Here is a 13,626-nt window from a genome sequence, read left to right as displayed (position 1 = left end):
CCTGAAAAAAAAATAATCAAGTGAAACAGTTTCTTTAAAATACAAATTGGCAAATAATGAACAATAATTGAAAACAAAAAAACAATGGGAGGGAAAAATAGAAAAACCTAAAGCATGCTGTGATAGTGGTATTGGTACCCTTTCCATTAAATTAGTGTGGAAACACATTTTGGCACACCTGTGGTAAATAAAAAATGAGAATCGCCTTTGATTAAGTATCAGTGCCCATGTGACTTGAATTAACCAATGAATGATGACTTCAGTGTTTTAAAAAGCCACATGGTAGTCCCTGTTCTGTTGTCACAATGGTGAAGACAAAGGAGCTTTGAGGACATCAGAACTGCTATTAGAAAACACAAGACTTCCAAGGGGTATAAGGCAATCTCCAAAGACCTTGGTATCCCAGTTTCAACAGTGCGCAATGTTATTAAGAATATTGCCAAGAATGGAACCATCAAGAACCTCCCTGAATGTGTGGAAAAGAGTTGTCTTCTAAGGATGGTGCCAATGGTGGAAAAAACGCCATTTCAAACATCCAAAGGCCTGAAGCCCAACCTGGAACAGTCTGGGGTTATGGTTTCAACAAGTACCAAACGCCACACACTAAACCAAACAGAGCTTTATGAGCGAAGGCCAAGGAAGAAACCATAGCTGAAGAAAAGACATAATTAGGAACTACTGATTTTTGTCAAACCTTTTGGGAAAATGTATGTGGACAAAAACAGAGCTTTTTGACTATGAAAAGAAAACGTTTGATTACAGATGGTGCAATGAAGCTTATATGGAAAAGAACATTACCAACAGTTAAGCATGGTGGAGGACCCATAATGCTGTGGGGTTGCTTTGCTGCATCCGATACTGGCGGCCTTGACTGTATCACAGGAGTCATGAAATCAAAGAGTTATCCAGAGATTTTAAGTTGAAGAGCAAGACAATGACCCAAAGAACACATCCAAAAGTACACAGAAATGGTTGAGAAGGGAAAAAAAATGGCCTGTTTTAAATTGGTCATTAATGAGTCCTGACATCAATGCCAAAGGGTGTACAACCAAGTATTAATTAGGGATGCCTTTATTGCTGCACATGCTGCAAATGTAATTCTGGAATGCTGTAGATAAGCCCCCGATGTATCCTAAAAGATGAGAAAAAGAGGTTAGATTATACTCACCCAGGGGCGTTCCCCGCAGCGGTCCGGTCCGATGGGTGTCGTGGTCCAGTCCGGGGCCTCCTATCTTCATCAGATGAGGTCCTCTTCTGGTCTTCACACTGTGGCTCCTGCGCAGGCGTACTTTATCTGCCCTGTTGAGGGCAGAGCAAAGTACTCCAGTGCGCAGGCGTGAGCCTCTCTGACCTTTCCTGGCGCCTGCGCACTGCAGTACTTTGCTCTGCCCTCAACAGGGCAGACAAAGTACGCCTGCGCAGGAGCCGCAGCGTGAAGGCCAGAAGAGGACGTCATCTGATAAGGATGGGAGGCGCCGGACCAGCAGCGGGAACACCCCTGGGTAAGTATAATCTAATGTCTTTTTCTCATCTTTTAGGATACATCGGGGGCTTATCTACAGCATTCCAGAATGCTGTAGATAAGCCCCTGATGCCGGTGGGCTTACCTCACCCGCGATTTTGGGTGTGACAGATTCCCTTTAAGATGTAGCTAGGAGAAGATGAAACTGTTATAAAAGGCCTATGGATACAGACATGCAGAATCATAGACAGAAAGAGATGTAAATAATGTACATAGGAAGTTCCAGTTTATTACGATTAAAGGCATCTTCACACTGAGCTGCTTCAACACCAGGGATGTGGAGTCTGTAACCTAAGGCTATGTGCACACGGTGCGGATTCGCAGCTGTTTTCCATGCGGTTTACAGTACCATGTAAACCTATGGAAAACCAAATCTGCTGTGCCCATGGTGCGGAAAATACCGTGTGGAAGCGCTGCGTTGTATTTTCCGCAGCATGTCAATTCTTTGTGCGGATTCCGCAGCGTTTTACACCTGCTCCTCAATAGGTATCCGCAGGTGTAAAACCGCAGGTGAAATCTGCACAAAAACCGCAGGAAATCCGTGGTAAATCTGCAGGTAAAACAGTGCATTTTACCTGCGGATTTTTCAAAAACTGCGGAAAAATCCGCACAGAAATCCGCAACGTGGTCACATAGCCTTAATCTCAGACTCCTCAATTTTCTTGACTCTGACTCCACTGCACTGATCACTACTGAGCATGTGCATAAATTGCAGCACAGATTCAGCTCCCTAACTTTCCCAAATTCTCATGAAAATATTTACAGCACGTCCTGCATTGTACTACTGTACCCAATTTACTATATATTTTAGGAGTCAGTCCATTTTATACCAATTCCACCAAAATGGACACTGACTCCACAGCCTTGATCAACACATGCCTAGTAGGAAACCATTCAATTTTTGGCCATGTTTCCCTATAGCTTAAATGCTGTTTTGTTTTCTGCTGCTCCTAAAACTGGAAGTGATTTCACAAAAATTTGTGTCCACTGTCTATATGAAAACACAGTGGAACTTTGAGCTGTTTTATGTTCTCCCCCCACACCCCAATAGACTTTTTATGGATAGCCTGTAAAGATGCATGTAAAAAATCACGGTGCCTTTTTTAAATGCAGAATTGCAACATTTCTGCACTAAAAATGCATAAAAAACACTGCATCAAATCCACACAAAAGGAAGGCATATAAAAATGAAAACATATTTAATAAAGTAACAAAATGCAACAGAGCAAATTACTCGTTATGTATTTGCATGTGGCCACTTGCTGATCCAGTGGAAAAACCATGTCTGTAACACATTTGTGAACGTCACCTAAGGCTGGTGGTTTCACACAAGGCCGAAGGACGAAAGGTGAATTACATGTCTGGGTCCAAGATTCTGGAGGCTCCTGCCCAATGCTTCACGTTATGTCACACTTTAGTATTTCATTTTGTGGACATGACTGGGTGTTTGTTATTGTCGTCACTAGGTTTTTGAGGAATATATAAACAATTTATTCTGATTTAAGATTGTGTAACATTTTCTTGTACATTATATATTTTACACAATGGATTTATAATATTATTGTTACTCACGTGACATGACTATGAATCTATTTATCCATGCAAATTATATACTCTGTGCTATTTTATACAAGGTAGTAGCCTCCTTCCTCCATCATGGTCTTTATTGTTTTTAATGTGTCTGTGATGATTGTCTAAAAGTCAATCAGTCAATATATCATTAAAATTCTGTATCCATTACAGTTCTAGTAATTATTAGCCATTTGAGGCTATATAGCCTTGGTATTATATGGTTTGCATCCCTATAGAAGGACCACTAGGTATATTTGAGGCACTAACTGTAGCATGGCATGTGAGTGATTCAAATAAAGGCATGCCGGGTCCACCAGAACAGGAGACACTCTTAGGGCACGTTGACGTGTTCAGCATTTGGTCAGTATTTTACATCAGTATTTGTAAGTGAAAACTAAAAGTGAGTGAAAAGTTCAGAAGTGGTGACGTGTTTGTATTATACATTTCTGCTAATTGTTTCACTCCTGGTTTTGACTTTCAAATACTGATGTAAAATACTGAACATGTGAACATTGCCTTAAGGTTGTTTCACACATCTGTGCAAATTGGTCCTAGCATGGACCACAATGCATTGATTGACTCTCCTGATCTGAGCGTGACAGCGGCATACATGTCTCAGAAGCTGTGATGCTGGGGTTGGGGGAGTCATGGCTGGTTCGTTCCAAGACCGGTTTGCACAGACGTCTGAAGCAGTCCTAGATCCGAGTGCTGTTAGGCAACAGGAAGTTGGCTGTCAATCAGCATGACATTGGCTGAGACGCCACATTAACAGAGCAGAGTATAAGAGAAGAACCCGCTCTATCAACGTGACAGAAGCAGAGGAATCGTCGGCAGGAGTGGTCCTTGACCAGCCGGCAGCTACTGTGTGATCTTGTGTGCAGCAAGCGGCTGTCTGTACTGACTGTATGTTGTTTGTTTAAAGAATTAGCTGAATAAAGGCAAAATGAGCAATTGCAAGTACATTGTGCTGTATAATACGATGATCGTAATATATTAAGCGGATAAACACTTTGATGGGCGTGCGTCTGTGTTGCTAGTGCAAGCTTGCAGGACCAGGGGTTCAGTTAAGGCAGCACTTGCTCTGGAAAAGTAAGCACAATCAAGCTGAGGGGAGATGCGCACTATGGTGACTGAGGGGGTGGAACTGTGCACTGAGAAGACGCTTTGGGGTGAAATCCTGCTGATGGATACAGTTAAGGATTTTTTTTTTTACAAAAATTATGATTGCCAAACTTGTGTTGCTTTTTGCTACCTGCAAACATCATAGTAAGGCTTCTTTCACACTTCAGTTGTTTGGCGTCAGTCACTTCCGACATAGTGACGGATCCGTCACAATTGTTGAGGAAACGGTTCCAACGGATCCGTTTTTTTGACGGATCCGTTACTTGGGGGTTGTCTGGGAAAAGTATCTACTTTTTGGAGCATGCACAATTGAAAAAACGGATTGGGGCGACGGATCCGCCGAAATGACGGTCGCGACGGATCCGTCGCCCATAGGCGGCCATTCTATGGAATGACAGACGCGACGGATCCGCCGCAAACCGTCATTTCGGCGTTGACAAAAAACGTTTCAATGTCCGTCTATGTCTAGACAACGTCCGCCAAATTACGACGGATCCGTCGCATGATGGATGGAACTGACGACCATCCGTCACAATCCGTCGCCAATGCAAGTCTATCAAAATAACGGATCCGCCAAAAAAAAATGACGGATCCGTTATTTGAGGAAACTGGCGGTTTTAGACTGACGCCAAAAAACTGAAGTGTGAAAGAGGCCTAACACTGTCATAATTAGATTATATGAAATAATCAAAGCCCATCTAATTGTTATTTTTTTCTTTCCTAACAGGTGCCTGTATCTTCCAGGGTTCCTTGTTTGCGGTAAGTCAGTTTTTCTTTTAATAGATGACATTTTCTACTTCACTTTAGCATCTTGCAATGCTTTAGGTGTGCACTTCCATATTTCATGCTGGAAAATTAGCAACCAGACTGTCTCCATCTGAAAAAATGTGCTTGTGGCTTTCTTATCATGCAATGATGAATTGTTTTCTTTCGCTCACTGCATACTCATCTGTGTTGTCAGTACACCTATCTCACCCTCAATAACTAGCAGCTAAGACAATTGAAATGAACTGTACAAAAAAAAAAGAAATAGAACCTCAAATGTTCCAACATTTCATGGCATGACATGGTAAACAAGTAGCCAGCAAGCAGTTTTTGATTTACTTTATCTTTTTTGTTATATGGGTTGTTCGGACTTGGAACAAAAGTCTGCTGTCACACTGTATGTGACTGCTGAATTGTCAAAGTTTGCGGTGCACAAACTGCCAAGATTCCTTGGTTGGGCAGTCACGTGGCCACATATAAGTGATTTGCATACTTGAGGTCACATGCCAACTAGACGTACTTGAGGTCACATGCCAACTAGACGTGTCTTGCCTTCCTCAGTAGAAGAGAATTGAGAGAAGCTGGATGAGTTTGGTTGGCACATGACCATACATGTGGTCATGTGACTGTCCACTTGCCCTAGGAATATCGTGGAATCATGACAATTTGTGCACTGCATGCTATGAAGATTTACTAGTCTGTAGTGGCATAGCGTGACAAACTTTTGTCCCAAACCTCGACAACTCCTTTAAATATAGACTGACAGGTGTTGTCTGGGACTGAGATGTCAGATGCCTGCCACAAGTTCACAGTGTACAGAGTCGGAGCACCAAAGCTTCGTCCTCTGTATAGTGATCATTCTCAAATACTGGAGGTACGTTCCCATTCACTTCAATGGGTGCTTAGCTAGAATACTTGAGAAAGACCACGAGAACATGTATAAAACTGTAATGTTTCGGCTCTGTACTCTGTGAATATCCGATGGAATCAGCACAGTGTACTGGCTGATTGGTGTCTATGTCGAGTCTGAGACCAATTTAATTTTAATGATAAGGATACGCCATAAATATCTTCGTACCAGACTACCATTTCATGTGCCAATCTAACTTTTTATTAAAAATGTTCTGACACCACCCATAAAGCATGAAATTGTACATTTTTTGGACACCTTTGCTCTTAGGATAAGTCCAGTTCTTTTCTTCTATGAACATTATTTACAAAAAATGACCGTTCACATTTGTGGCCATTGATAATTACTGTACACTAGATTGATAAGGTCCGTCACAAAGAGAAATGTTTAAAAATAGCTGAATATATTGTATGTTATGAAGATTATATCAAGATGTCACAGCTGTCATCCAAAGGAATATTTTGAATTTTTATTTTATAGTTTCCAGCTCCTAAATGTATTTTTATCTATTCTTTATACTTTGCTCGGATTGTTAGTTTAGATTTTTATACTGTTATATTTTTCATTTGGTTATTTATAGTGGATTGTAGTGATCCTCTCCTGATTTCTTCCATATATCAAAATGAATGCAGCAAAAGCTCCCAATTTTATACACCAGATCAAACGTACTAATATTAATGACATATGATATGATAAAGATGTATTAATTTACATTGCCTCACATTATGCTGTTTATTTCCTGAGATTACAGTAGCTTTCTAACGTTGTTGCTCATACATATCCCTGCCTAAAAACGAATGGCTCTGAATATTGCTCAGATATGTTGATAAAGTTTGCCGAAATCTTTTATGGATCTCCCCTCCTTAGGGAACGATAAATGGACGCTCTAGATAACCTCATCAATAATTCTATGTGAAATCCATGTTTCAAGGACTTTTATCTTTTCACATTACAATCCTGGGAAATGACAGCTGAACTAGATAAATATTTTAGATTTCTCTGCACCTTTCTTGACTTTTTGCTTTTTAATACAGTTGAGAGTCAGTATTTTGACTGTGTAAAATCACATTTAGTTTTAAACACAGATCAAGATTTTATGCACTTCTGTGGGATTTAAATTTTTTTTAAAAAGGGAATCTCTTAGTAGGATCAACCCTCCTAAGCTATCTATATGGGCTCGTAGGTCATAGGAAGCTGAATAAAATGATTCCTTGATATCTGCAATCTGGTGTTTTTATTATATATAAATGAACTGTTCAGGAATAAGTGCTGGACACTGATCTGCATGAAAATCTGCCTCCAGGGATTATTATAAATGAAGGAGGAGTTATCCGTGTGAGACATGTAATGGCCTCTCTCCCGATCTCACTGCAGATCTGTGTGTGATTATAAATATGTAGGTGCCTCTCAGCTTCCATCTCACAGGCAGCCAGTGCTGCAATATTATTGCAATGATAGAAACAGAAAAGAGAGAAATGGAGTACACTGAAAACACCCTAGAGATAATATGAAAAAATCATCTAAAAGTGATATGATCAGATATGTTCCCAGCCAAACATAATACTCATTTGTGCATTGTATTTTTCTTATTGGTAATATTATTGCATTTTAGCAGTGCTGTAAGAGCTTCAGCTGCTAATGTGTTTGTTATGAGACACAGTTCAGTTCTCCTGTTCTGTTAGTTACATGTCTCACACTGGGAACACCTACTTTCATTTAAACTAAACCATTCATATACAGCTCAGTGTCCGGCCCATAGCCTGGAACAGCTCAATTACATATAAGAAAAACATGGATTTCTCTGGTATAATACATCGGATCGCAGATATCAATGTATCATTTTATTCAGCCTCCTCTGACCTTGATGGCTGAGGAGGGTTGATCCTACTGACAGATTCCCTTTAAAAAAGCGTGAAAAGGAGCAAAAAGTTTGACAGCAGTTTTGGCATTGCAACTCCATCCATATAGATACGAAGTATAACATTATCCTCTTAGAATAAGTATGATAATGTCTACTTCATTTCCTTTCTGCTGACATCCCCAGTATTGTCATTGATGACTTCAACATCCCCTTTGATACTTCCCAGTCACCTGTCCCTAAGCTTCTATCTTTCACTTTCTCCTTTGTTCTTGGTCAATGGTCTTCCGTAGCCACTCACAAAGATGGCCACACACTGGACCTCATTTTCGCCCGCCTCTGTTCCCTATCTAACCTCTCTAATCACCTCTCCCTCTTTCTGACCACAACCTTATTGCATTCTTTTCCCTCTCTTCTCCAGGTGCACAATCCCCACTCCACAAACTTGCACGCCATCTCAAACACCCTGATCTACACTCATTCTCTGAATCCCTTCTCCCTCTTGCAAACATAACTTGCTCACACAATGCAGATGCTGCTGCCGCTCTATATAACACCACAACTGCAGTAGCTCTGGAATTGGTCGCCCCCCCACACATACCAAAGCTTGCATTACTTTCAAATCCACACTCAATGCAGGAAACCAAACCTACTTCTCAACTTTCATATCCTCCCTGTATCACAACCCTAAACAGCTATGCCTCTGTTTCAATTCTTTCCTCTGTCTCCCAGAACAACCTCCCTCTCATCTCAGTAGAATACTTTGCCTCATTCTTCAAGCAGAAGATTGATAACATCAGACAAAGCTTTTGCCCAAAGTCCCCACAACCCCTCCTCATAACTACTCCGACCTCTTCCTCCAAAACCAGCTTCACCGCCTTTACGAAAGATCAACTTTCCTTTGTACTCTCCAGATCACATCACTCCACCTCTGCACTTGACCCTATCGTGTCCCACCTCATCCCAAACCTCACAACAGTCACCATCCCAACACTAACCCATCTCTTCAATCTGTCACTAACAACTGGTGTCTTCCAATCATGCTTCAAACATGCCTAGATCACACCCATCCTAAAAAAAGCCCTCCCTTGACACATCCTCTCTGTTTAACTATCGCCCCATATCACTTCACCCCTATGCCTCAAAACTACTAGAACAACACGTTCATTTTGAACTCTCCTCCCACCGCTCCTCCCACTCTTTCTTCAACTGCTTACAGTCTGACTTCTGACTGCATCATTCCACCGAAATTGCCCTAACTAAGGTCACCAAGGTCAAGCGACACTACTCTGTCCTCCTCCTCCTATGCCTGTCCTCTGTCTTCGACACAGTGGACCATTCCCTCTTACTGCAGATTCTCTCATCTCTCGGCATTACAGATTTGGCCCTATCTTGGATCTCTTCTTAACTATCAGATCGGACAGTCAGCGTTTCCCACTCATACACCACCTCCTCAACTCACCCCCTATCGGTCATGTTCCCCAAGTTCAGTTCTAGGGCCCTTGCTCTTTTCCTTTTTCACCTTTGGCCTGGGACAGTTCATAGAGTCCCACGGCTTTCAGTATCACATCTATGCTGATGACACACAGATCTACATCTCTGGACCTGATATCACCTCCTTACTAACCAGAATCCCACAATGTCTGTCTGGTATCTCCTCTTTCTTCCCTTTTCTTCAACCACTGAGGACTCTCAATTCTAAACATTTTTCTTTCTTCCCTGCTACATTTCTTAAACTTAACATGGATAAAACAGAATTCATCATCCTTACCCCCATCTCACTCAACCCCCCAACAGACCTACCATTCAAAGTCAATGACTGCTCATCCCCCCGTCCAGTCCCATAAGCTCGCTGCCTCAAGGTAATCCTTGACTCTGATCTCTCTTTCAAACCACATATCCAAGCCATTCCCTGCCGACTCCAACTTAAAAATATTTTGCAAATCTGTACATACCTTAGTAAAGAATCTGCAAAAACACTAGTGCATGCCGTCATCATCTCGCTCCTCGACTGCTGCAACCTCCTGCTTTGTGGCCTCCCCTCTAACACTCTTCGCACCCCTCCAATCTATCCTGAAATCTGCTGCTCGACTAATTCTGCTGATGTGCAGGTCCCAGCGGTCAGACCGCCACCAATCAACAAGTTATCACTTATCCTATGGAATACCCCTTTAATTGTACATTTGACGTATAAAGTGATGTTAGGGTGTGAATAGATGACATGGTGGTGCATTGTAAGTTATCTGTAATTACCGGTACATTACTAGGAAGACATGAAGTTTTATAAGCAGACACAGCTTAGCTTAGCACTTCCGTCTTGCCTAGAGGGATGGTATCTGCTGCATGCCTCAAACTGGTATTTGAAACTGGTCGTAAAATCCTAGTGGAAAATTCCACCTTCTATTTATTTAATTAGGTGGAACACTTGCCTATGTATGGACATGCTGGGCAAGTACCTCTGTTGTATGCTGCATTTCACCTACTCAATCATATTGACCACCTACAGGTGCAATAAATCATTTTCTATAGTGATTATAATACAACCAGGGTGTTAAACACATGATAGTCTGCAGCAAAAAGAGCAAATCACTGGGGCTGGCTGGGAAACCATCTAAAGTATGTCATATGTAAACTACAAGTGACTGCTTGTATATAAACTCACCATAACTTAAAGGGAACAGCCACTTTCTGGTTAGTGCAGTTTTACACACAATCTGACAGCTCCTCTATGAGATGGCCACATGACCAGACAAGTCCATTAGTGTTCTTCAATACAAAGCATCTTTCCCATGTGAGATGTTTTAATGGGATGAGGCTAATGGACTGGTCTGGTCACATGCGCCTCCACCAGCCGCCACTGTATGGACAGAAGTGTGGGTCAGTTGTGAGGAAAGCTGCACTAACCAGATAAAATGTTCAACCCCTTTAAATGTGCCATGAAATAATTGTACACCTTTATAGATGTAATTTCCATTGCCACTAGAAATAAGAATCTTTCCCCATAAAATACAGTATGATTAATGTTATGAGATTTCTGATATTTTTTATACCTGCGGTACTCGTGACAGCAGATGATTAATGTCAAAATCTTGTGTATTAAATTATCTATGTAGAAAATGTAAGCGCTGCGATAAAACTGCAAAGAGGTAGTTCTTAATTGAATATTTCAGCAATGACATTGGCGAAACTTATACCCGTTATATAGTATTAATGCTGAGGACCACTCATTTCTCTCAATGTGGGTACATTGATTTATAGACCACTTCTTTTATTGTCTTCATCAAATCAAGGCTGCCTGAACCACGGGCAGCATGAATCCGACACTAGCTGCAAGACTGTAGCTGGGTATGTTTTATACTGAAATGCTGCAGTGTTTTAGAGTACACACACAAAACAAATGCAGGTCGGTGACTGTGTGCCTCTCCTGATTACAATGAGACATGTCTCCCTGCAGCGAGATCAGGGAGGAGAGCAGACTGTCTGTCTTTACATGTCTCACACAGGACAAAGCCTGATCTAATCTGTTGTGGGGGCATGGTTTTTTTTTTCCTCCACATGATGCCTCCATCTTATTATTGGTCAGTGTCATGCATGGGACAAAATATATGCCCTCATAGAAGAATCTCTGGTAACGATCAATTGGGCTTATCATAAATTATAACCTAAACTTTACAAGCTAATATCTCCGCAACTAATGATAGAGGCTCTTTAAGCACTCATTATATATCATATTCCTTATAATGGTTCTCCTCTTAGGGCAACAATTTATGATACAGTGGCTTGTGAAAGTATTCACCCCCTTAGAGTTTTACCTATTTTTGTACCTTACAATCTGTGTATAAATATCTTTGTGATTTGATTTGTGTGTGATGCATTAGCACTAGTCTAAGTTTGTGACGGGAAGTGATAAAAATATAGGCATACATTTCAATTTTTATGATCAAATAACTAAAAATTGTTATGTGTATATATATTTACCCCTTTTGCTGTAAAGCCCTTAGAAATTTCTGGTGCAAGCATTTACCTGTATAAGTCACATACTTAGTGAAAAGAAGCCCACCTGTGTGCAATCTAAGTGTCTGTCAGTATATACACACCTTTTCTGAAAGAGGCACGACTAACCAAACACCACCATGAAGCCCAAGGAGATCTCCTTACAAATCAGGGACAAAGATGTTGAGAAATATAAGACAGGGTTGGGTTTAAAAAAAAAAAAATCCCAATCTGATGATCCCCTTGGAGCACCATCAAGTCCATTATCATCAAATGGAAAAACATGGTACCACAATAATCCTGCCAAAACAGGGCCGCCCACCAAAACTCTCATCTCGGGCAAGGAGGTCATTAGTCAGAGACCAAAGGTAACCCTGAGGGAACATCCGAGTTTCCAAGCACAGACTGGAGTATCTGTCCATATGACCACAATAAGCCGTACACGCCATAAAAGTGGCTTTTATATAAGAGTGGGCCGAAAAAAGCCTTTACTTACAAAAATTGTAAGGCTCATTTGAGTTTGCCAAAAGACATGTGGGGAGACTCCCCATATGTATGGAGGAAGGTGCTGTTGTCAGATGAGACCAAAATTGAACTTTTTGGCCACCAAGGTAAACGTTATATCTGGCTCCAAACCACCACAGCTCATCATCCCAAGAACACCATCCCCACAATGAAACATGGTGGTTGCAGCATCATGCTGTGGGGATGATGCTGGGAAAACTTCCAAGGGGTGAATACTTTCACAAACCATTGTATGTCCTATTAGGTTATGTGGATGTTAATCAGAAGTAAAAAGAGTTTAAGTTCAACTCACCTCCCTTAAATAAGAGTTGATATATCAATGAGAAGTGCACAAATGAGAAGTTTCAGTTGGGAAAGGATGAGTGCAGATCAAGAATAAGGTCATGAATAAGGACAGTTCAGTTTTTCTCCAGGAACTTCTGTTTTTAATGTTTCTTCTTTTTTATGCATCAATAAATGCTACTGATTTTATTTAGTTGTAAATCAAGTGCTGGATTTTTTTCTCCTCCTTTATATGTGGATGTCATAACATTATTAGGGCATCGTTGTTGTATGGTTGTCATACACAATGGAGTAAATTTGGTCATACTCACTGATTTTGGATCAGCTGGACATTTAATATGTATTACCTCTACACTACACTCTTCCCACTGATGATGTCGGAGGAGATGGATTGTGCATTTCGATTTTAAATGCTTGATCCTTTTGATGCTTATTCTCCTTCCCCCATATAGAACACATACAAGTGTATGAGGGGTGGGGGAGTCAGGAGACATAGAGCTCCTCCAAAGAATATCTATAACTCTGAATGACCATATATTACATGGTGGCTGTTGTAATGTGCAAGATGTCCGTTAAAATGTACATGCCAGGTAACTTTGATTGTAGCAGATCATTGATCCAGCAGACAAAATCCTCAAGACCAACCCACTGCTGAAGATCTGCCATACAGTTTTTAGAGTGATCTAATAATCATACAGGGCTATAGGGCATCTCAGATCCTCTGTCTTGGTAATGTTTATGGCAGCCTGTTCACACTGGTGGTTATTGCTTTGCGTAGTCCATTGACAAATCATGTTTTGGCATTGGCAGTAAGGTTCTCCGTAAATTTCTTCTTGCTAAGGGGCTGATTTCAATAATAACATAGCCCATGAAGAAATTCCATAATACAATATTACAGTGGCTCTTGGGTGGAACATCACTTTTTTTAGTTTATCTGAAGATGATGGCTCGAGTGCAATCTTTCTTTGCTCCTGCTTGTAGCAGAGGAATGATCTCCTATTTGACACGTGTTTAGCTTCAATTTTTACTTCTTTTATCTCCTGTCTTTTTCACATCATGCGCTTCTGTCTCCTATTC

At 41.0% G+C, this 13,626-nt stretch overlaps 1 protein-coding gene across 1 annotated transcript in view; it reads left to right on the top strand.

The window, feature by feature from the left end:
- Positions 1 to 13,626, top strand: part of FRAS1 (Fraser extracellular matrix complex subunit 1) — a 653,238-nt gene that overhangs the window by 49,011 nt on the left and 590,601 nt on the right. The window contains exon 2 of the mRNA XM_077275534.1: positions 4,944 to 4,975. Coding sequence (XP_077131649.1) covers positions 4,944 to 4,975 — 32 coding nt within the window. The remainder of the gene's footprint in view (positions 1 to 4,943; positions 4,976 to 13,626) is intronic.

This window comes from Ranitomeya variabilis, chromosome 1 (assembly GCF_051348905.1).
Source record: "Ranitomeya variabilis isolate aRanVar5 chromosome 1, aRanVar5.hap1, whole genome shotgun sequence".
NCBI lineage: Eukaryota > Metazoa > Chordata > Amphibia > Anura > Dendrobatidae > Ranitomeya > Ranitomeya variabilis.
This window is presented reverse-complemented; position numbering and strand designations above follow the sequence as displayed.